Genomic DNA, 25,034 nt, shown 5'->3' with positions numbered 1-25,034 from the left:
TTGGAATGAGTATGCAACACCAACTACCACCTATCGTTGCTTAACTGAAGTCACTGAAATATTTTCTCGCGTTACGTGGCATATATTGAATACGACTCCAGCAACGCGCTCTTTCGTCGAATTCAATAAAATTGTTGCAAAGACATGAGTTCTGCGAATGAAGTGAGACGACAAGGGGACACCTCAGCTTTAATCTTTTTTGGAGTGATGTTCATTGCCTAAGCGTATAAACGGCGTAAATAAAAATGGATGAAAAAAAGGCATGGCTGAATAAATGAGAAAAGGTTGGCTGATCTAACGGCTTGGAGGATTGAGTGGTGACGCTGTCCCTGCGTTCAAGCAGTTTATGGTGAAAGATGACTGCTCAGCGAGAGACTCGCTGCGACCAGGTGCCGGATTCTTGTCGGCTTCAGTGCGGGGAAAACCCAAAGCAGGCGGCGGATATCGCCCTCAGTACTCAGTAGCTTGCAGACTGGACGCAGGCTGGGATACGTCTTGAAATTGAGGCCACTTTCGAGTTGTGGCAGGAGCGACCGAGGGTGTCCCCGATTAACCAGATTTTTCTTTTTGAGCACGAAATGCTTTTAGTTCCCTTTGTCGGCGCATCGCGGGTTACCTGGCGTCAGGACCTAGGGAGAACACGGCGTCGAACCCAGGGGAGGACACGGAGGCGAGCCTGAAGAAACTCTGGCGAAACTTTCAGTCTTCCCTCTGGTTCCTACGTCCTGCGCTGCCCTGGATCAGCGCATGCGTCAACAATAGCGAGTTCCTAGTCCCAGGGTGGGCGAAGCCAGCGCGCAATGCGAAGGAGCCTGCGCTCTGTCTGGCATCACGAGCGGCGCATGCGCAGTCGTGATGCGTGCGTGGAGCGAGTGCACCACGAGTGTTGCGTAATCCGTTCGTCTGTGGGGAAGTGGTCTCGTGTGGAGCCTAGGCGCCATTTTTCGACGCGGTGCCGAGCCCGCTGTAAACATTGTACTCGGAAAGAGGTTGTGGTCCTGGATGCTGCTCTCTGCAGCCCGAGCGACACCGCGTCTTTAAGATACGCTACGCCGGCACTGCAATGAACTTTAGGCTTTCGCCTACTCTCGACCAAAAGCGCCTCACTAATGTTAGGCTTTGAATTATTCCCTGTGTAGCAAATCCCTCCATGAGCATGTGCCATTTTGTGAGTGCTGAACAGCAACAAAAGCCCTTCAAGGGCAACGGTCTCGAGCGCAGTATGCTTTGCCGTCTGCCTTGCCCATTTTAGATTGGAACGGGCCCCGCATATTTTGCAAAAGTAATCAGCTAAAACTGTTCACACTGGTAATTTTAGAGCTACCCCAACGTTTAAACAAGGAAGCAGATGTTTTAATTTTAAATAATAATAATTATGCACATTTCCAACCGAACGCTGTTGGTTGCTTGTTCTTATGTTCTGATTAGTACATTTATTGCACTGCACACTTGATACAAAAAATATTCTTTGCTGCATTGTGTACTTTCTAAAATATTCATTGTCCAGAAGTCGCGGACGGTAGTTTTGCATTCCTGCGTTTCATATTGCTTCTTAAGGTTTTGTACTTTGCTAGATATCTGCATTGTTACTACATGGATGTTACAACCTATGCCTTTTCAGGTGAATGCATGCGCTGTGAGGGTTCCGTGAGAGCCTTTCCATACTTTTTAGCTGAACCCCAATTTTCCTTAAGCAAAGAAGTTGAGATATGTGGCTTTGATGAGGTGACAGTTACGAGGAACGGAAGGATGCGGTGTCTCGCTCAAAGTGGACACGTAAACCTCGCCACGAGGAAAGAGATGAATTGGGGGGGGGGGGGGGGGTGAAAGGAAATAGGGAGAGAAAGAGGAGCCGTAGTGAAAGGCTTGGGCACTAATATCGCAGTGCATACGGGCGCTCTCTTGCATTTCACCTCCTTAGAGAAGCGGCTACCGCAGGCGATATTTCATTTCGCGACCGCGTGCTCAGGAGCCACAGTTACTGAGTCACCGCTGTGGGTTGATATATAAGTAGATATATAAGTAGGTAGGTATATAAGCCCCCTCTTTAATGCGAAAGCCCTGAGGGTAAAATAAATGAAATAAAATGAAAACTTATTTGTGAACCATGCAAGTCAAGTAGCGGTGCTGGAAAAAGTTTTTTCTTACGTCCAAGATGCTTATCCGAGCAAGACAATGTATTTGGTGGAGCAGACTGCCAGTCGGAAACAGCCCTTTTTCGGCAATCGGCTAGGCCTCGAACAAGCACTATTAGCACACTGTTGCGCAACTGCGCATGCACACTATCAGGAGTGTATGTGCTGTGTATAAACAACGAATGTGTGCGTGGAATGCTAACACAGTGCAACGCTGTTCGCTCGTGTGAAATAGGGACACGAACCCATGTGAATGCTTTTTTCTTTACTGGAGGCGCATGGCTTTGCTTGGTGCATTATATGGTCTGAAAGACCATGCTATGCACCATATTACTAGTGACCATATTTCAGACCATAATATTTATGCGACAAAATTATATGTCCCATTAGCGCAAAAGTCGGCGTCTTTCGCCGTCCAGGGCTCGAGATTCCTGTGTGACCTCACCGTGCTCCTGCATGGCGTCTGTAGTAGACCATATACGTTAACTGAGAAGTTGGGCTAGTTGGTACATATTCTTGGTTAACGAGCGCAAAAAAGACGAAGCCGCAGAGAAGAAGACGACAACACGACACAAGTGTTCTGACTCCATAAGATATACTGTGGTCCACAGCAAGAAATAAATAAATATTCTTTTTTCGAAGGTGAGCTCAATTGATTCAAGGGCCTTCAGATCGCAAGGCGAGCACGCTACACAACAATAAAGCCACAAAACCGCGTTACTTCATGCCGAATAAAGGTGAACCTAGTGCACAGATTTGCTCACGATTGTATACTACTGAGTGACTGTGCCATTAGAAGGGAAGGAATCTTTAAGGGCACAGGATAAGGTAAAATTAGAAAAAAATCGTTTTTTTTTCTTTTGGAATTTTAGAAGTTCAATTCTTTCTACACATGTTCCATGATCGCACTTTCCTCAGAAAGCCATATTTACGGCTGAAAAACGCTTTTTCCGAAACCAAGTAGTGAGCGGCCATGCCCCCTTTGAGGATTAACGTCCATTATTTACACTAAAAAGTCCACCACCTGATTTCAAAACTTGTCTAAAATCAGCTACTTATAAAAAATTGTCTGGCAACTATTGTACAGCTCCTCTTTTTTAGCCAAGACAATCCTGAGACGCTTTGCACGTTTTTTCCACGTTTCTGCAACCTTCATGCAGCTGCGTCCGAGTGCTATTCCTTTCAATCAGTATTGTTAATTGGGCCGGTGTTGGTTGCTGCTGATAGGTTGAGATGCCCAGGGCAAAGAAGGCCTTCGTCAGGCGTGAATTTCACGGCAACCGCTACGCTCATCGTGAAAAAGCAAAAGGATGTTCACGACCGAATGAGATCCCGAACGCCGAACGCGCCAGCTCCTCGACATCGAAGCTTTCAAGATTTTCTCTGTGCTTCCAGGAAGAGGATGTGCTACAGAGCAGCAGCCAATATGCCTTAATGGACATGGACGGCATTTGTGCCGCAATTACACAGATTTGTGTGTGCAGAGAGTGCGGTGGAAGTGTTGAGCTCATCGAAATTGTGACAAAACGGGTAGGTGTTGCAAGCGTTTACAGTTTGAACTGTGAAGTGTGTAGTGCCGCACAACGATTTGAGACTTCGAAGAAAACTACTTCTGGCCTCTATGAAGCCAACCTCAGGTTAGTGTATGCCTTGAGGTCCATTGGTAAGGGAATGGCTGCAGGAAATATACTCTGTGCTATGCTAAACCTTCCTAAGCCGCCGACAAAGTTTGCGAAATACAATCAAGAGCTTCTAGGTCACATCGAAGCTGCTGCTCAGGAGTCGATGAAAAGGGCAGCTGACGAAGCTGTGCAGCTGAATGAGGGGGATAAAGACATCGCAGTTGCTCTTGATGGAAGCTGGGAGAAGCGAGGCCATACTTCCAATAACGGCATAGTCTCTGCGACCAGTGTGGACTCTGGGAAAGTGCTGGATGTGGAGGTTTTGTCTAAACGTTGTCCAAAGTGCAGCATCAAGAGTACAAACAGTGACCCCCTTCATAGAGAGGTGTGCCAAAGCAACTACCAAGGCACCAGCGGTGGAATGGAAGTCGCAGGAGCACTGAAAATTTTCGGCAGGAGTGAGGAGCTTCACGGCGTTCGATACGTCAAATACCTTGGGGATGGTGACAGCAAGGCTTTTATGGCTGTGAAGGCACAAATGCCATATGGTGATTCCGTTGAAACATCCAAGGTTGAGTGCATAGGGCACGTGCAAAAAAGGATGGGCACAAGGTTACGAAGGCTAAAAAAAGGAAACAAAGCAGGAAAACTCTCTGATGGAAAGAGCCTCTCGGGCTGAGGCCGACTGACTGATGCAGTAATAGACAAGCTCCAGACGTACTATGGTTTGGCCATCAGAAGAAATGTAGGAAACCTGGATGAAATGCGAAAGGCCGTTTAGGCAACCTTCTTCCACTTATCGGCCACAGACGATGACCCATGCCATGGACTTTGCCCAAAGGGACCTGATACGTGGTGTGCCTTCAACAGAAGTCAGTCGGAGGGCAAGCCATTTTTCCACAAGGAGAGTTTGCCTGCATCTGTCTTGGAGGCTATCAAACCCATTTATAGGGAGCTATCGAAGGCTGAGCTCCTAGAGAAGTGCCTGCATGGGCGAACTCAAAATGCAAATGAGTCGTTCAACCATGTTGTTTGGGAACGCGCGCCAAAGAATGTGTTTGTTAGGCTCCGGACCCTACGGATGGCAACACTGGATGCTGTTCTTTCATTTAATGATGGTAGCATCGCACGGGCCAACGTTTTGAAGGCGTGTGGATTGAACCCAGGGAGCAACACCATCAAGTGGCTGAGGGAAGCTGACCATAAGCGCATGTACTTTGCGGACCGAGCAACACGACAGCTTACAAAAGAGGCCCGACAGTCAAAACGACTTGCCGAAAAGCGAAAAAATGACGGCGACAGTGACTACGAAGCAGGGGGCTATTAAACCAATTACTATGGAGGCGTTTCTGCGAATAAAAAATGGTTTTTCACATCTTTTTTCTCGTTACGCTCTATTATCTCAAAACAGTGTTTTTTCTTACAAAGGTACCATTATTTCCAATGCCTTTCAAGACAGACGGCTGATTTTTTTTTGCAATCATCTACATAGGTGTTGCCAACTACTGAACTAGAATTAAGCAATTTCACTGAGCAGTTATTCTGTTATGAATTTTGAAATGCGCAAAGAAAGGCCAAATTTGTGTACTACCGGAAAAATTTTTATTAAAAATTGAATTTTCAACACATTTCAAATATTCTAGTTCAGTAAAAAGAGCACAAAATTTGGCAAACAATGATATATGTATTATTAGGCTACTGTTATTAGTTAGTGAGAAACATGTACCTCAACATGGCCTAAAATGCGTGGGAAGTATAGGGCTTACCCTGTGCCCTTAATGAAACTCGCAACAGAGCTCACGATCAGACAGTGCTTTGGCATTCAAAGCACGTAAGCAGTATTAAGTGACCTCCGTAATTTTAATATGGTCTTTCAGACCATACTATGCGTCATCTGTTAAAGTAAGACAGTGTCACAAAATGTTCGAGTCCTTTGCTTTATCATCTGCATGCGGTGCTCTGGGTATTTGAAATGCGATTTCATCCCATAAGAAAGCTCAGAGTGTAGTCCCAAATCTGTCGTTTTGAAAAGGACAACTATAGAGTCTCCTAGGCTGCAAAGTGTTGTGTAATAGCGATATGCATCGTAGGAGAAAGTTGTCTTCTCTTGCAAATCTTAGGTTCACAAAATTAGTAATGCGACACACAGTAGTCACAAGATCGTTTCGTCAAAGTTCGAGCGCTTCGTAGTCATTTTTTACCATCTATTCCCGTTCCCGTAAAAAAATTTCTCTACGCGCTGCTTGCGCCAATCAGAACTTCCCAGCGTGATATATGACACAGCTCGTGCACGTCTTCTAGTAACTAATTTTTATATGACCGCCAACAGCCAAAGGCCCAGAGCACTGGTGCAGCGTGGATGAATACATAGGGAAGCAAATGAAGGGAAGAAAACAAAAGGAAAATAATAAATTATTTGAAAACTGTCAACTAGCGATGAATTCAGCCTAACGAGGTATGCAATCCTGGTTTGCCCTCTTATCATCGATTTAAGCTTTTCTTGGGCTCCCTGCACACTCTAAGCACGAAAGGAGTAAAAAGGAATTAAGCTGTCCTATAGCGCACTCCCTTAACGGGGCAGGGTATGCTGTCCAAGCCCCGGGGTGCAATTGCAACACGAAAATTACGGAGGGCACTTAAAACTGCTTACGTGCGTTGATTGCGAAAGCATCGTCTCATCGTGAGCTCAGTTGCGAGGTCAATTGAAGTTTACTTCCTTCCTAATGGCACATCTACTCATTAGCATACAGTCAAAAGGAAACGCATATAATCTGTTCGCCTTTATTTGCGGCTTTATTGTTGCGTTGCGTGCTCGCCTCGCGACGTTTAAGTCCTTGGTTCAATTCCCCGCACCTTCGGAAGAAATTTTATCTATTTTTCTTTGTTTTCGACGTCACTGTCTTGGTGTCTATTGCTAACGTGATGGGAGAGCATGGTGACGTCGCTGAGGAATTAAGCGCCATGGACGGAGAAGGACGGCGGCTTTTGTGCTAATTGGACATACTAATGCTTTTGCGTTAAAAAAAAAAACGGAATACTTACGGTTGGAAACGGAAGAAAACTCCTTCTTCAAGCCATGTAAAGTTGTAGCTGGTGCGAAGACTTCAACCGAGGTTTAATGTCCTCTATTGGCTAACCTATACATCTCTGGCACCGCGTTTAAAAAGCCTCCTCCCATTGTTAATTGCATCAAGTTACTATGCTTTGAAGTGGGAATATACCTCCGTTGACAAGAGTAAGCATTCCATGCATTCAGTAACGACATCTACTCTTGAAGTTGGACAGCATACCCTGCACCTAAAATGGAGTGCGCTAGAGAACATTTCATTCTCTTTCTAGTGCCATATGGTCTTACTGTGCTTAAAGTGCAGCGCCGTGTTCAACAGTATGTTTTCGTCTTTCACGGTTTTATTCCTTCCAGTCTTTTTACATAGCTCGGGCTCTTTGTGTTACTAGTGCAAAACGTTGCACGTTTACATGAGTAATCACGTGCGAGGCCAAACGGTGCGGCTATGGAGAAAAAAACCAATATGTGCCAAAGAATATCGCTGCTAGCGCAGGAAGGGTATCGGTGGAGTCAGCATTAAGAGGTCGAAATAAAGCAGCGTGGATGAGCAAACATGTGGGAGCATGTGATGGCCTATCTGAAACCAAGAATAGGAAACTGTCTTTGAAAGGCGCGTAAGTCAGAGAGCAGATAACCGCTGGCCTTTAGGGTAACTGAGGGTTGCCCTAGAAGGGAATGTAGCTAGAAGGGAATGGAGCCAAGGACGTGAGAAAGTTAGGCGAAGAGATGAGGCTACTAATTGGCAGAGCATAGGGCGGCTGCCATAGGACAATGGAAATTATACGTTAATAAATGATTTTTTTGTTAGCGGGCTCAGATTTGCACTTTACGATCTTCGCTACCTCGTGTTACTGCCTAGTGGCGATGTTTCTGTACGAATATGACAACAATGAACACGTGTGCGTGTGCCAGTGGGTGTACAGTAGCATGACAGCTTTTATGCATTGTTCTATTTATTTTTAATCTTGCGCCTTAACATTGAACAGCATCAAGATTAATTTCCTTTTGAAAACAGCCGTGCGTCTTCATGAACATCTGACGAAGCAAATTGAATGAAAGAAACACCACATATATGCTTTCCTGGCTTCCACGCGTGGGGCCAGTTGGTTGTTTATTGTGCGGGACACTTCTTAAACTGTATACCAGCGCTCACATATTTTATCTTTGTGTAGGACAGACAGAAGAGATGCATAAAGACGAGGCATCCTGTGGGTCGATGTAAACAGGTTCTTGAAAACCCAGAGATTTGGCACATTTCTAGAATAGTTTGATACCACAAATAAATGCAGGGATGACATCACGTTACAAACCAATGCCTTGCGCGAAATTTCTGGTTGATGTTCTGTGCTGTGCATGTTGTGACCCTTTTGGCATTATTCTGTGCGTGAGCAGCATTTCCGAAACTTAGCGCAAATCAGCGATGTACGGGCCACTGCGTTTAACTGGAAAAAAAAAAGGAGAATAGCTGGCGTTAGACGGAGTACAGAAAACGCAACCCTTAAAAAAAATTGTCACACACTTTAGTAGCACATCTCCGCACCATTAGCCTTTTCGGTAACTTGATTAACAAGCGATTATATTCTTGATTTAGTTTTACTCTGAAGGCAATAAGAACTTGGTTGTGACGCTGTTTTTTTGTCATATATAGGGTGTAAAGAAAGCCGACAGGCTTTCTGAAGAGAAACAGCTATCTATGCGTGACATGAAAGTTGACGTCTCTTCTTTACCACCTAATGATCAAGCAATGTAAACGTTAGTTAAAAGTTCGGAGCTTAACTTCTTACTGCCCTGTGAAAAAAAAAAGATGTATACATTAACTGAGAAAAGAAATAACACTGCGAAGTTAAACTTGCAGATGAGTGTAATTTAGGGGCATCTACAAACGATAAAAATGTCCACACATAACCAACTGCATACAATAATCAATAACCAAATTCAGAACTATACCATCAGTTGCTGCTGATGGCTTCGTACAATCGTTGAAATGTTAGGTTGTCTTGCCGGAATAATTAATCTTCGAAGTATGCAGCATCTCATTATGACTTCCGCATTTACCGCATGACTATGCTTTAAGTAATATGTCGGCAAATTAGATATGCATAATAATGTGAGGAATTAATTTTTTTAGAGCAGAAACGACACGTATGGACATTTATACTATCCGTATACTGTATGCTATGCCGGGGATATTAGAGGGCCATATGCAAGATCATACAGTCACACAGAAATCTGCTTTTCTTTTTCTTTTCTCAAGCTAAAGTTCCACCTAGTGCAGTGGTTTACACCGCTCTATGAACATTTTGTGAGGAAATTGTTTTGCGTTGATTTACATATGAACTTTTTCAAAGAGTGCATAGAGGCAGCGGTCATGTTCGACAGTGCGGAGCAATAGACGCATGCGTGTCTAGAACTCAAGTGGTGCGATGCACGAATCTCGAAACAGGCATCTTCACTGGACGCAAACCATGAGAACTTCATCCGGGGAACTGTGCAAGGGTGTACAGAAAAACTTCATGACCGAAAACTACGTGTAAGCTTAAGGTTTCTAGGAATGTGATCAATAAAATGGACTTGTTCAAATGGGAACAAATGATTCCTCTAATACATTCTAAATGACAACGGGGTCTCTCTAGGAATGTGTTTTTCCGCAAAAGGATAGGACTTCCTACACAATGCTGGTGTACTGCGATGTTGACCGGAACCTTCTTTTTGTAACGTGCCAGGTCTTTATCGTCAGTGACCGGCTTTTGCTCTCAGATTGGAATTTTCAGCATCGGCTTAAGCCGAGATGCACGAAAATAAATTTTCTCTTCTTTCTTATGGCAGCTGTAAAACCACTGACAAATGAAAAGCACTAGTGTGCGTGGCGAAGCTAGCATTTGTATAGCAAGAGATTGGTGGATGCCTCCTCTTAAGGCGCACTGATTTAAAAACGTACCGTACACTGTAACTCGTGTGAGATATAAATGGAAAGACTAGTACGCTCCGTCCCGGTGCATGCTTCAAAATAAGCTGAAGCTTTCATGCACAACGACGGCGCGGTTCGGTTGTGGTGGGAGCGTAAATGCCGTTCAGTAAGCGCTCTAGAGATCGTAGTCTCAGGTGCGCCCTTTTTTTTCTCATTCGCTCCGGCTTGAGACAACTGTTGGCCTTCGCTTGCAGCTGGTCAACAGTGCAGCCTTGTCGCTGCATTCGGGCTGCTGATCACAATGTCGTGTCTCGTAGTTTCTCGGCCGCGCCATCTTCGGTGACGACGATGACGACTTCGTTGAGTTCGGAGGGTTTCCTCCGGAAGCAGATGTGGTCCACTAGTGCGCTCGTGAAGCAGTCGCCCAGGCAGTTGTTGGTCGTCCTAGCCCGGTCACTGCGCGGAAGCAAGTGCAACACGTGTCCGTGAATCTTTCAAAGCCGAGCGGAATGGTTACACGAAACATCGCCACTCATTGTTAACTCTTATTCAGAGACTTTTCAGACTTCAGGGTTGTGTCCCACGCAATATTCGGCCACCTTTCCAGCTGCTGAAACGGTGCTCTACCTCTGAACAAAATAGCGGATAATGACTGCAGTAGGCTGCAAACATTTGTGGTCATCATATTTACAGACCTTGTTGGCGATAAACACCCTTTATCTCAGTTTTTCTTCATGTAATATGTATTAAAACAATGAATATGATGTGCGATGAGAACTGCAGTAACGTTACCGTGATAGAGCACTTTGTGAAAACATGACATGCTTTACTGTTTTTTTTTTTCGCGTGGCGCAAAGTTTTCTCATCTGTCCCGCCTCTTGCATTGTTGCATCATCTACAAGACACTTATTAACCAGCGTAGTGCAGTGCGCTTCATATCTTCCGCCATCACAACTCTATATGGTCCAAGGGTTACAGAAACGAAACAGACCACCCGGATGCGTCGCCACCATCAGCAGCCTTTCGCTTAAAGGCTATTTGTCTTTGACGAAGAAAGGCGAAATACTCACAGGAGCCACTCGACCGTGAAGAGGAGGCTGACGTCACTAACTGGCGCACCAATCACCGAGAGGGTCATCACCATCAAGAAGAGGGCTGCGCTGGGAACCGAAGTTGCTGCCACGCTCACTGCTGTTGCTGTTATTCTGCGTTGAGGAATAGGACGGTAATGCGGCATTAGAGCGACGATCGATAAATGTGCGGTGCTGGAAACATATAAAAACATCATCAGTGATGGACTGCAATAGGCAAAATAGATCGATTATCCTCTCTCTTTGCGGGCACGAAAGGTATAGCTGCTGTGTTCTAGACGGTGAAGTCTTGGTTAGTGCCATTAATCACTTTGGTAGCAATATGACGTGTTGAGGTGCCCTGCTTTTATGTTTACAAGAAAGTCGTCGCTCAAAGAACTAGTCTTCACAAGCATTTTACTAGTTACTGCAATTTTAAGGGGCATCGTTGCAGCTTCTAGCTATACAAGTCTTCATGTACCGATCGTTTTCAAGGCCACTCTTAGTTTAGCGCAGAACAACCTGTTGACGCGTTGCGGATGCCGTAATAATTTATTCTTTGTAGATGTTTATAAACCGTCACCTGTTTGTATATACTGCTGTATGCCGTCGCAGACTGCCGCTCTCTCCTACGGGTTTTCCAGAAACAAACAATGAACAGCCTCCCCGCCCCCGCCCCCATTTCGCCCATCTGAGCGCTGTCTAATATCGTACTGCAGCGATCCCTTTACGGTGCCTTTTGTTCATACAATAATGAGTCTCATGGGGCCGATGTGAATCGTAGGTCATAAAATTCACCCACTGGCTGGAGACCGAATAAACCCCATTAGCTGAATGTAAGCGACGTCACCAGACCGGAAATGACGTAACTTCCGCTAAAGGCATCAGCAGCTGCTAATGCTATCACGTTGCCAACACATAATGTAATCAGGTTTCCCTGTGAATTTCTGGTTTATTATCCGGTCTTACCCCAGCTTATTACTGTTGCTCATAGATAAGCTCCCCCCCCCCCCCCCCCCCCCCTTCGTGCTTATTGGCGAAAGGTTAAGAGTGTGGCGGGTGCTTGGCGCGTGTGGCTTACAAGACGGCGAAGTAGTCCCCCGACGTGATGGCGATGTCGTTGAGCTGCGCGATGAAGACGCTGCACACCGTGATGAAGAGCGCCGTGCCGTTCATGTTGATCGTGACGCCGACGGGCACCACGAACCGCGTGACCCGCTTGTCCAGGCCGCAGTTCTCCTCGAGGCACTTCAGCGTCAGGGGCATCACGGGGGCACTGGGGAGGAAAAACGCACTTCAGTGCCCGCGCATCTCCTCTGTCTTCTTCAGTCGGTGCCCTAACGTACAGCGCTAAAAATAAGCATGTGGGTGTCGTTATGTTCCCCTATTAGGACACAAAATCACCTCCACCATGGACATCATATCGGGTCGGAAATAACGTCCGCGTGCGTTCTACCAAGAAAGCCCTTCTTGGGAACGCCTCCCTTTGGAGCACAAACGGCTTGGGCAAGCACTCTGGTGTATGTAGTGAACGTATCAAATGAACACGGCAGCTTCCTCCGTGTAAGTGTTAGTAAATTCTTGATGCGGGTAGTATAATAAAACCGAAAACGACCCAGCGAGGTTCTGAGCTCAGCAGCATTATTTTTCTGTTGTCCTTTTACTGATGTGTTGTTCTTCAGTGCAGGAAACTGCGTTCGTTTTCTGATGTCCAGTCAGGCGGGAATGAAACGCGAACACACATATAGCGTTCATTTCTACTTTGCAGCGAGACATTAATTTAGAAAGGGTTTATAAATGTGTACTTCGGTAGATCCTTTACCCTGAAAGATGAATCAAGCTAGCTGCATGCTGCAGCTGAAAGCACGCAGGTAAAATATTTTGTTTTGTTCAAAGGCGGTGTTCGCGTTTCATCGCGGCCTGTCTGCACATTAAAGTGAGAGTACTCCGGGCAGCTCACAATCAATTTTGGCTCACTGAGACGGTCTACTAGTCTCTCATAACCTAATGGGCTGTCCTTCAAGGCACTGCTGGTTTCCAAAATAAACTTCGCCGCGGCCAATACGAACTAGCGAGAAATATTCAGGGCAAATGTTCATAAATCCAGTTTTGAGGACTCGCGACAACCAGAGCCCTTAAGTACACTGAGTGTTCCGGTCCGCTTCGGTCCTCAAATGACGAGGTGAGGAGGTGACGTCTGCGTGATGACATCTGATCAGTTTTTGTTTTTGCCTCATCTCGTCTGAGACTGCACTTGCCGTTGCATCAATGAACTCAGTGTAAAATTGGAAACGACGAAACTTGGGCTAATAATACTAGATATTTGTTAAAAGTGTTCCAAAGCAGAACCAGACTGACGACCTGTGGGGCGATTTGGTGCATGACTAAAATCGCTGCGGCGCAACCACGACAACGCAAGAAAGCAAAGGACATCACATGCGCATGTGATGTCCTTTTCTTTCTTGTGTTGTCGTCGTTGCGCCACAGTTTCTCCAGTCACAGCCAGACGGCTGTGTAATAGGGTAGGAGCTCCTACGAAATTAACGAGACATGAGACGGCGGTTGCCTATTTCCTGTTTTTGGTGGAAGAGGACGTGTCCAGTTCAAGTCGTGTTTACTCGAACGTGTCCACTTAGCGAAAACTCCTGGAACACGGGCGCAGGTTGCCACTACCATCGCACTGCCCGTTCACAGTGCTTAGCGCTCATATACCTGGCTGCTGTGACGAAAGCACAGAGTCCCACGTAGGCCAGCTCTCCGAGGAAGCGGAAAGGGTTCTTCCGCGTGACGAGAAAGTACAGCAGGCACTCGACCACGAACAGTTCGACGGCCAGACCGGAAAGCACTGTGGCGACGAGTAGCGCCATCTGGTGGAACAGCGCCACAATGCTGCCCACGGACAGTATGCGAGCACAGAGAAGGCTCATCACACCCACGGGCGTCATCCTGCGAGGAGAGATAGGTGTAGCTGTGCTTAAGTGAACAAGGCATATAGTAGGGACATGATATTCCATGGCTGCTGAAAGTTAGTCTAGTCGCTCTAAGAAGCTACAAGCCGATATGCTGTCTGCCGTCGAGAATGTTCACTAAAAACATTCTACGATGAAAAAAAAGGTCAGACTTGTAGAAAGATCATTAATCACTTTCATGGCTACTCTCCCTTCTTTTTCCTGGATCATTAATCTCTTTCGCGGAACCTCTAATCGCCTGTCGCAATCTTCAGGTCAGTGAAGGTCGCAGAAGGCTAAAATGTCTTCAAACTACGCATATTTAAAGCCTGTCATACCTTCACTACAGTATTTTTTTATGTCGGAGTATTTATTCTCACAGCTTTGTTCCACTGATGTTGAAAAGTTTGACGCAATAATTTTTTTGACTTAGCATTTTGTTTTTCATAAATCGTTTTACGGCGGAGTTACGTTCAGTTTTCGTTATCTTCGTGAATAAAGACAGAAGTGTTGGCGCATGACCGTACCACATGACCAGGAAGACAATCTTCATTATGACAATGTCCAGTGCAGCGAAGAACTGCTTCAGGATTTCGACGGGTTGGCCAAGTGTGCCCAATGCGCCGCCAAAGACTACGCAGAACACGATCAAACCTGGAAAGTTGAAAAAAACGAAACCTACTTTGAGCCTTCACACTGTTGAAGAACACCAGACACGACGTGCCCGCTAGATGCAAGCGTGTAACTACGCAAAAGCACAAGCTGCCACTGCGCTTTGTTTTTCAGCATTGTTAGCGGATTATTTCGGTGAAGGGCACATCAAAAGACGGAAACACGTGTTTGGTGAAGCTGTGCAGTCGATAAAGGGTCTTTTTCACAACTTTCGTTACATAGACTACTTTTAAGAGTGTTAGCTCTTACTCATCACGTTTCGGGATTTCGTGGGGTCTGCTACCGATGGATGGATGGATGGATGGATGGATGGATGGATGGATGGATGGATGGACGGACGGACGGACGGACGGACGGACGGACGGACGGACGGACGGACGGACGGACGGACGGACGGACGGACGGATGGATGGATGGATGGATGGATGCATGGATGCATGGATGCATGGATGGATGGATGCATGGATGGATGGATGGATGGATGGATGGATGGATGGATGGATGGATGGATGGATGGATGGATGGATGGATGGATGGATGGATGGATGGATGGATGGATGGATGGATGGATGGATGGATGGATGGATGGATGGATGGATGGATGGATGGATGGATGGATGGATGGATGGATGGATGGATGGATGGATGGATGGATGGATGGATGGATGGATGGATGGATGGATGGATGGATGGATGGATGGATGGATGGATGGATGGATGGATGGATGGATGGATGGATGGATGGATGGATGGATGGATGGATGGATGGATGGATGGATGGATGGATGGATGGATGGATGGATGGATGGATGGATGGATGGATGGATGGATGGATGGATGGATGGATGGATGGATGGATGGATGGATGGATGGATGGATGGATGGATGGATGGATGGATGGATGGATGGATGGATGGATGGATGGATGGATGGATGGATGGATGGATGGATGGATGGATGGATGGATGGATGGATGGATGGATGGATGGATGGATGGATGGATGGATGGATGGATGGATGGATGGATGGATGGATGGATGGATGGATGGATGGATGGATGGATGGATGGATGGATGGATGGATGGATGGATGGATGGATGGATGGATGGATGGATACGGCTGAACCCTTTAAATCGGGCGGTGGTTCAAGCCACCTAGCCATGTCTTGTGAAATTTTACTCTTGTCTTGATTTTAGCCACCAATCAGAAAACGTTCGCTTGGTTACTTCTACCCGCTTAAAATCTACTTTCCTTAACTGTCGTTAAACCCAATGCCTTGGACAAATCAGCCCCGCTGCTTTCCACTTCAGGGTGAAGCCCTTTACAGAAAAGTATCAAGTGTTCAGCCGTTTCCCCCTCCTCTCCGCACGCAGCGCACAGCGTGTCTATCTCGTGGTACCTGACTCTATACGTCTTAATCCGCAAAACTCCATTCCTGGCCTCAAACAACAAAGAGCTTCCCCTACAATTATCAAAGATATTTTCTTTGACAATTTCCTGTTTAAAGGTCCGGTATGTTCCCAGTGCCGATTTCGTCAGCATCCCTTTTTTCCACAGAGCTCTCTCTGTTTCTTTAACCTTTTTCTTAACCGATAATTGCTGATTTGCCCCCTTACTGCTGTCCAGATATTTGCTTATCAATTTTCTAGTTCGCTTTCTCCATTTCGTGTCAACATTTTTTATATACAGGTATCTGAAAACTTTTCTAGCCCACTGCTTTTCCACCATCTTTCTCAATCGTTCCTCAAATGCTGTCTTACTGCTAGCCTCTCTGCTCTCGAAAGACGCCCATCCCATATCACCCTGTACTCCCTGATTTGGTGTATTGCCATGTGCTCCCAAAGCTAACCTCCCTACTCCCCATTGTTTAATTTCTAGCCTTGCTTGAACATCTGGCCTCGTACACAGGACCGCATTACCGAAGGTCAGGCTAGGGACCATCACCTCTTTCCAGATCCCTCTTACCACCTCATACCTATTGTAATTCCACAGTGCCCTATTTTTCATGACAGCTGCATTCCTACTAGCTTTATTCATTACATATTTTTCATGCTCTGTCAGATACTCAGCACTGTTATTTATCCACACCAAGATACTTGTACTCATTCACTACTTTTAGCGCGAACTCCTGTATTCTATGCTCGCCACCCTCTTCATTAAATATCATGACTGCAGATTTTTCCTTACTATACTTGAAGCCTAATCTATCTCTTTCTGTACTGCATATGTCTAACAACTTCTGCAGGTCTTCATTGTTGTCAGCCATTATCACTATATCGTCCGCGTATATTAGTCCCGGTAATGTCTGTTTAATAAATTCCCCTTGCTTGAAAAAAGATAGGTTGAAGCCTAGTCAGCTCCCCTCTAGCTTGGCCTCCAACCCTTGCAGGTACAACATGAACAACAAAGGGGACAGAGGACATCCTTGTCTAAGCCCCCGCTGTATCTCTACAGGCCCTGATACATTTTTTCCCATTTTATGAGCACTCTGTTACCTCTATATATATCTTTTAAAAGATTAATTACTCCATTTTCCACATCTAATGCGCCCAGTATGACCCACAAATGCTCCTGAGTAACGTTGTCATAGGCTCCCCTAATATCCAGAAATGCTAGCCATAAGGGCCTATGTTCCTTTTCCGCAATTTCTATACACTGTGTCAATGAAAATAGATTGTCCTCCAACCTCCTTTGTTTTCGGGAAACATTTTGTAGCTGAGATCACAGCGCCATCTGTGGCAGCAAATAGAAAACAGCGCATCTCGCATTGAGACTTGTAGCGCCATCTACAATAGCATTGTAGGAACAACCACCTGCCGCGTGCTAATGATGATGTCATGGTCAAATATGGTGGACAGAGGTGGAACTATGAGAGTATGACGACAGGGGACGAAATGATGGCATAGTTTCGGTTTATTAAATACCAGGTGGTAATGACGTCACGGTCAAATATGGTGGATAGAGGTGGAACTATGTGAGTATGACGTCAGGAGACGTAATGGCGGCAAAGTTTCGGTTTCTCGAATTCAAGATAGCGGCCATTAAAAATGGTTGTGCCCTCCCATCCCTTCCCGCCAGCGTCATTCAGCGGATCTTTTTTTTTTAAATAAAAAATATTTTTTACACAATTGTTGATCGCGTACTCTTCCGTCGTACTGAAAAACCGACCAATTGGTTAACGTTTAGTGATGTAGCGAAAGCTGCTGTGGTGCTCCCGAAACCATGAAGGATGACAAGGGGTTTGATTTAGAATCGTGAAAGTGTTGACTGTAGAATTGATCAGAGCACCGTTTCACGAATGAAACACAAAATATCGAACGCTTCCTCACCCAACGAGTTGGTGCCGGCTCTTCGTGACCAGCCTCTTTTCGAGATTTCCTTGGCGGCTTCCCCTCTGATCGAGACGTTCTTTTTCTCGTACGATGTGTAACCCTGGGATGATGAAAGAGGCATGAATGGCACAGGTCAAAAGCTTGCTCAATGTCCGCGCAAAAATATATAAAACGAATTGAACTTGGCTACGCGTTTTGTCGTTAAACTACTCCTGTTTGCGTTTTAGGAGAGAAACCAGCCAAATGAAAGAAAGTGGCGACCTTTATCGCCCTACGTTTTTAAGAAAGCTTTGATTTCATTCAGTAGCGGTTTGTTTGTGAAACAACCTCTCATATTAAATCTCACCATAAACTATTTGAAGCATTTTCGCTTCAAGAAAAAGCGACATTAGTATTCAATGTACCTCTCGTACACTAATGATTCATTTTCACACCGGGGCAAGTCGTAGGCGCAGAGGTGGAGTTGACACTGTAAAGTCAATATTTTGACTTAAAGCATATATCTTCCAAGAACGCTTTCTATGAACTTTAAGGAACACTTTCGAAGATGCTTTGTTACTAACTTAAGAACACAAGTTCTGGTGAACTGCATTATGGTTACGGATCCCCGTGAAGAGGGCATTCATTATACCAGTGTTTATTCTCAGACGTTTGTATTACGGCCTTCGTAGAGCCGGTACAACGTACTGACATTCTGTTTTTATTATCAGCGATAAGTTATAAGTTGGATAACTAAACGCAAAATGCAATGGAACGGTGACTGGCAGTTACACGCCTTCCATGCCTTTGTACGTCCACATTTTTATTTACGTACTATCAGCAATGAATGAAACGCGAACGTGAAAACTGAGGTGGACACACAAATATACCAAGATATTAGTTCCTGAAGAGGAAATACAAGCGAGGTTGATTAACAGTTCTGAATAAGAGTAATAGCGCCTTCGAAGGTTACGTAACCTGAACTGGTATTGAGCTTTCCCTAGCTAAGAGCATATTGTTTTGCTGTTGTTGGATCAATTGTCTTGCTCGCGCGTTTCAGTCCTTGCTGATACTACATATTTTCGTTAAAGGCTAAGTATTTCGAGCTTTAAAAGAACGTTTATCAATTCACAGAAATAAAAAGAAGCAGAAAAGATGAAACGCCTTTCAAAGTATTTGTTTTTTTCTGGAGTGTTTTAAGTCGCCGCGAACGATTAGATGCAGTGGACAAAACGTCACTTTCAAAATCTGGCTCAGCAAAACAGAAGCCACTGCAGTTGATATTTGTCTTAATTGTGTTCTCTGCAGTTTCAGTACAGAGGTAAAAAACAAAACAAAAGCAAATATTATGTCTCGAAATGACATTTGTGCGAAGACATTTAGCTAGACACTGCTTTGAACACATATCGTACCACGGGCACCGATTCATTTCAATCAAGGAGTACACACAGTAATAGCAATCGTTTTTCCTAGGGACACTTGCCAGCAATAATTTAAGCTGCTGGCAAAAGGGCGCATGTACTCGCGCAATTAAACAGATCAATGAAGCATCAAATATTCACCTGCTCAACGCAGGCTTCTACGAGGTTTTCGGGAAACGCATTTCTGGAAAAAGGCAGCGGCAAGGGGCCAATGTTAGTTAGCACGCTCAAGCCATTCCGTAAAGAAGAATCAACCACGAGATAAGTGGTAGTCAGGCAGTGTTGCATCAGCGTTAAGAAAAGGCTACACTGCGTTTTGAACAAATGCAAGTATTCTCATCGAACAGCTATAACGACAGTTTTCCCCAGCCAAGATTGTGGAGTCAGTAACAGCTGTTGCAACATTTGTAAGAAGAAAAGGGAAACTCTACCGCGCAGCCTCTTCGCGTTCGAAAGCATAATCTAATTTGTAACAAATTCGGAGGAGTAGATGGGCACTAAAGTGGTGATTTCAAAAAAGTGCAGTAAAAACTATCGAACTGAAACTGGAGGATACACTTCAGCTCCGCCTAAAGGGCATGATGCGACAGCGTTAATGGGCCTCTTCAGCGGCCTGGTGTCCTCTTTGCGTAACACATCACAGACACGGACACTGTTCTTTCTTTCTTTCGTTCCTTCTTCCACCATCACACAACGCTTAAGCTACCCTTAAGATTACAATGCGACAGAATTAGAGATCCCTCCAGCGCAAGTACTCCTATGTGGCCTATGCTCGGCCCAGATGCGCATGCATGGTCATTCACTACTTTACATTCATAGATCGCAGGGAGTACTCATACCCCTCCTGGCGCAGTGGCGCAGCGGTTAACCGATGCTCCACTGCCCCTGCAGGTGGCTGTTTAAAACGAAGCCACCGGTGTGGTCTGTGAGATTCAGGCTGTTCTGGAAGAGCAAACTCTCGCGACCAATTACTAATTCAACTGCCACCTGCCACGGTGGGAAGTTTGCTCACACTCCGATGGGAAGGTTACCACCTGCTACGATGAGCAGGTTGTGATGGCGTCACCAGGTCACGTGACTTAGGTGGCGGTGGGCCGCCTGCTTTTCTCGACACGCCGACGACGCCGGGCTTACTCCTGAACGGGACCCTTAACCCTGTCGCGTTAAAATCAGCGCTAAAGATACTAGACACGGCTGCACAGCCTCAGTAATGCGTATGCGGATATGTTAACATAGCGGCAACTTCTTATCCTTTATTGTGAAGATAATTACGTGCGCAAGTTTCCCCACAAATTTAAAAAGGAACTTGTTCCGCACAGAAGGCATGCCAGAACTACTTTAAGGCGCTGAAAATTTATTTGCGTTACTTCTTAGCCGTCTTCATTGCATTTTGACCTCGGAATAAATGTACTAAGCATCGAGAGATATGTTGAACGTGGGAGTTAAACGCATCTTGCACAACTCAAGGCGCATATCGAGCACTGAAATATAGGCTCTCGCCCAAAGTTCTGCTCTCCCTGCTCCGTCTCAGGCGGCGGAGAAGGAACCAGTGAATTTTCATATTTTTTTTTTGTAAAGATGTACCGGTAGTGACTGCTTTAAAAACGCAAGCAGTTCCTAATCGAAACGCCTGTTTTAATCAGAAAACCGAGATGTGACATCTTCGCCTGGCTTTTGTTCATAATAGCAACGTGCCGGCTATTCAACAGTGATGCGCAATCTATTAAGACTGAAAGAGCTAGCAGTCTAGGGCTCTAATATTAGGCACGAAGTGAATCGGCGCTTTTCCTCCCGTATACACTAAACATGAAAGCAGCTGTATGGGGGTAAAAAGTAGGCTGTTTTCTAACACACTCCATTATATAAAAGGGAGCACACTCTATTATAAGAAAAGGAAGTGCTTTAGAGGAGATTTTACTCCATTTTTACTCCTTCTGTTTAGAGTGTAGGAACGTTATCAGAAGACGAGGCAATGCCTCCTGTATTGTGAATGCCTGTTACATTATCTGTGTGGATGCCTTTTTCACCGGTCACCATGGAGGTGATGAGCGGAAAGGGCAGAAGGAAGGAGGCAAGAAATAGTTTGATTTGCCATTTTTAGGTGATATGACAGGCATTGATAAAAGGGAAGGCTAGAGCTAAGGAGTAAGCCTTATCACCTCAGTGGGGTGTTAGTACTGGGGGGTTGTTTCGAAACAGCTCCAGAAGCTGAAATGCAGGGCGCCTCGTGATTATTCTTTTCGTTTCCTTTCCCTGCGTTCTTCCTACGCCAAAGCAGTGTGCTACCGAAGACTGTTCTGGGGCCTGTTCTCATCGATACTTTTCTGGCAGTTGTGATTCACCCTTCTAAGTTCTTATTAGGATTATATGACCAGTGTTTCTTTATTACTCGTCTATTGCAAGAAAGTATATCATTCTCCGACTTACCCGCTACAGAAAAAAAAGATCTTATATCCCTTGTATACAAGAACGAAATCTACTCCTGCAAATACTTGGAGTCGCAAAAAGTGAGGTCCGGCGTAAGAATTTGTGAACGTTAATGAAAATCTTGGCTGTTGCGCAAAATTTTCTCGTCTTTTTAGACTACTCCGTTCTGGAAGCGACAAGAGATAATAAAATGGAGAGCAAAGAAATCTTCAGTCTAAGCTAAGTGGCACATGCATTGACAGGGTAGGACAGGATTTGCACTCGCCTGACAAGGTCCAGAAAAGTGTCCAGCAGCTGGGCACTGCCCTTGACTTCGTCTTGAGCGTCCAATTCTGACTTGAGTTCGGGGCTTCCGGGATGAATTATGGTGACGAACGAGAGGCCGATGAGCGCCGACACGAAGCTGGTGCCGATGAAGATGGCAAATGTCAGCAGGGCCATCTTGCCCTTTGCCTTCCCGCTCAGGTTGGCGCTGCCTGCCAGGTATAAGCCAGGTCGAGAGCTTACGGACATAACTTTATCGAGAGACTTAAACAAACGAGGCCAATGTTCACCAAAATATGGATTTGTCTGGTGAGCAAGTCACTAACAAAGACATTCTCTTGTGCGATACAAGGTTGGAAGGTCGGTTGTAGTGCTCAGTTGAAGTAAAAGATAAACATGAGGCATTCAAGCACAAACTTCTCGCAACAAGTAGGATTGTAGGAAATAATACACAAGAGAAAAATTTTGCGACAAACAAAGATGAATGCTTTGTGGTGATCGAGTAGGAAGAAATAAAAATAGGCCGTTAGGGGGGGCGTGAGACTGGGAGTTGCAAGCATACTTGTTTTCCCCAGAAGTCTTAGGACACTAAGTTTACTTCTGGGCTTTGCAATGGGACTCGTATAGTACCATCGACGTTCAAAAGCCTAGGCTTAGCTTTCCTCCTCACCCCTTATGAGCATTTGAGCGCCAGGGTGCCACCGGAGCACTGCTTCACGGGCCAGGTTTCAAACCCGGTGGTTCAGAAACTTTTAAAATGGAGGGTACCTGAACAGTGTCTTCGTTCATCATTTCTAGTTCTAATGCGCGGTGAAATTAGGTGCCTCGATGGCCTATGCTCTGCAGTAAATAAACATATAAAGCAAACACACTAATAAACAAATAATTAACACATATTTAATAAATAAATAAACAGTAAGGAGGTGTCGATTCTTTTCTCACCTGTAATGATGCTGGCGATCATCATGGGCAGTACGAGCATGCGCAGGCAGCGCATGAACACTTCGCCGGGCATGCCGAGCAGCATGATGGTGGACTCGCTGGGGCTTGCCTGCCGGAGGCCCAGGCCGAGCACCACGCCGGCCACGACGCCGCCAAGCGTGAAGAGCAGGAAGAAGTGCTCCTTGGCGAACTTGCGCAGCTTGGCCCTCAGGGACTGGGCCCGCACTTCCATGGCGGCCACCTTGGACTCCTCCAGCTTCATCTTTCCGTTCTGCAACCACAGCGAAAAGTGCGAGGAGTAAATTTTAGCGCTGACGCAGTGCGATGGAGAGGTTGGGCTGTGCTTTTCGAACCACGTATGCATGCGCCCGTAATCCCTCTACAAGCCTGACCATGGCTAAATGAACTTAGAGGGGCGGGGGAGACAGTGTGTATACAGCCACTCCGTACCTGAGAGGTTTACTGCGTGGGTCCATCTAGTGAGTGAAAAGGTCACTAAATTTCTATATAAAAGGGAAATTCCACCTCCTGCGAGAGTGTTGCACTGCCTCCGTCTTCCCACGAAGGATTCACCAATCTCGACGCCGGTGCTGGGTGTCGGCGCAGCCCAGCGGAGTTGCGCCCTTGGCTATCTGGCCGCCCGTATATGCGCGCTAAACAGGGAAGCAAGGAACGCACTGGAGACTCGGAGCGGAAACTTCCATGGCGTAGAGCGGAAGCGAGACCGCGACAGGAGTAACGTGAAACCAGGCAAGAAACTCGACCGGCAGGAGCTGGAGGAGGAGACCAGGCGGTGGCGTAGCGAGAAGCGCGGGAAGCCATACGAGAGGCTGCATAAAGCCAGTGTTGATCGAAGGAAGGCGAAAGGCTACAAGTGTGAAGCTCGTAAAGGAAACGATGCTCGAAATGTTGGCCGCGAAGTGAACAAGGCCAAGAACGGAAGGGAAAGCGGTAGTAACGATAAAAAAATTCACTAAATGGGCGCGCACCAGTTAGTTACTGAGAGAGGTGTGTAGGAGGCTTGCTCACTAGCTACGATAGATGCTCGAAAAAGATGGACAGCAGCAAGGAAGCTACAGAACTGTCCAGGTTTTGATTCAGTTAAGTGCTGTCGCTTTGCATATCATTAAAGAGAAAACTTCGAAGAAAGAAAATGTGCACCTAAACGCCGCTGCGAGTGGACACCTAAACGCCGCTGCAAGAAACGACATCAAGAGAACAAAAAAAGGCAGAGAAAAAGAAAGGAAATATTGGCGGACAGCATTTATGCAAATGTCAGTGCCAGCACAATATCTAAATATGCTGTATCTTACTCAAAAGATGCAAGAACATGGTGAAGAGAGCGACTGGGATAGCACACAACTCTGTACGTTAAGGAAACATTCGTGTATTTTAATAAGTATGCTCCTAACATTGCGTTACGTGGATGGTAAGGCGCGTGTAAACTTACGCTCGCAAGTATAGCGCTTACACATGTGTAAGTTCTAAGCACACTTGTATAGTGCCTACAGACAGTCTTCTCATTATACGGGGGCCAATGTGCTTTGCACATTTGAGCGTCCCCGTCGGAATCGTGCCATTTTTTTTAAGTTCTGCGCTATTGTGTGAAGTTTTCAACTTTCAACGCTATTTCTATCTGCTCCCTATATCTCCTCTCCTCTGTTGCACCCTCTTCCCTCTTTACTTGGCCGCCCCCGCACCGGAACCGGATGTTTTGTCTCCGTAAGCCTTTTCTCATATATTATTATGCGGCTCTTGTTGGAGCGACCTCGACCGACGAGACATTTGACCTGTATTAGCATGCACAGAAACAAAACGGTGGGGTGTGAAGGACGCATAGTGCACCTCCAAGCGGCACCCGAACAATAAAATGGATCAAAGGACGCGGGAGTTAAGAAACAGCACGAAACTTGCGGTGGTGTTAGCTGGGACATTATAGCAAAAGCGGGACCTTCCGCAGCATAAATGATTTCGAAACGTGAGCATCTGTTATTTAGTAAACGGCATAAATTGCAGCAACAGCTACCGTCTGCAAGAAGCGACAGCAAGAAGCTAGGTGCGAACATGAAACTAACATGCCACAATTTTGTACAGTTGTGAGCACAGTAATAAGGAACAAAGTCTGCGTACTCATTTATTTATTTATTAGTACATAATTGTACGTGACAAGCTCGTGCTATTTGTTTTTAACTAGTTGTTCTCTTGGCGTATAATATTCAAAATGTTTTTCAAATGCTGTGAGGAAAT

General features: G+C 45.7%; 1 protein-coding gene across 5 annotated transcripts in view; it reads right to left on the bottom strand.

Moving 5' to 3' along the window:
* Positions 1–7,895: 7,895 nt before the first annotated feature.
* LOC144125151 (excitatory amino acid transporter 2-like) overlaps positions 7,896–25,034 on the bottom strand; it is an 86,718-nt gene continuing 69,579 nt past the window's right edge. For 4 of the 5 annotated variants that reach the window (XM_077658277.1, XM_077658276.1, XM_077658278.1 and 1 more), the window contains exons 2-10: positions 22,788–23,058; positions 21,847–22,057; positions 19,296–19,338; positions 17,752–17,854; positions 14,278–14,404; positions 13,515–13,748; positions 11,884–12,078; positions 10,803–10,937; positions 7,896–10,188 (exon numbers count right to left, since the gene is read on the bottom strand). In XM_077658277.1, the coding sequence (XP_077514403.1) occupies positions 10,029–10,188; positions 10,803–10,937; positions 11,884–12,078; positions 13,515–13,748; positions 14,278–14,404; positions 17,752–17,854; positions 19,296–19,338; positions 21,847–22,057; positions 22,788–23,049 (1,470 nt within the window). In that variant the 5' untranslated portion in view covers positions 23,050–23,058 and the 3' untranslated portion in view covers positions 7,896–10,028. Of the gene's footprint in view, positions 10,189–10,802; positions 10,938–11,883; positions 12,079–13,514; positions 13,749–14,277; positions 14,405–17,751; positions 17,855–19,295; positions 19,339–21,846; positions 22,058–22,787; positions 23,059–23,312; positions 23,625–25,034 lie in introns of those variants that run through there. The other variant, XM_077658274.1, reaches the window with a different exon arrangement.

The sequence above is a fragment of the Amblyomma americanum genome, chromosome 3 (assembly GCF_052857255.1).
Source record: "Amblyomma americanum isolate KBUSLIRL-KWMA chromosome 3, ASM5285725v1, whole genome shotgun sequence".
Taxonomy (NCBI): Eukaryota; Metazoa; Arthropoda; class Arachnida; order Ixodida; family Ixodidae; genus Amblyomma; species Amblyomma americanum.
This window is presented reverse-complemented; position numbering and strand designations above follow the sequence as displayed.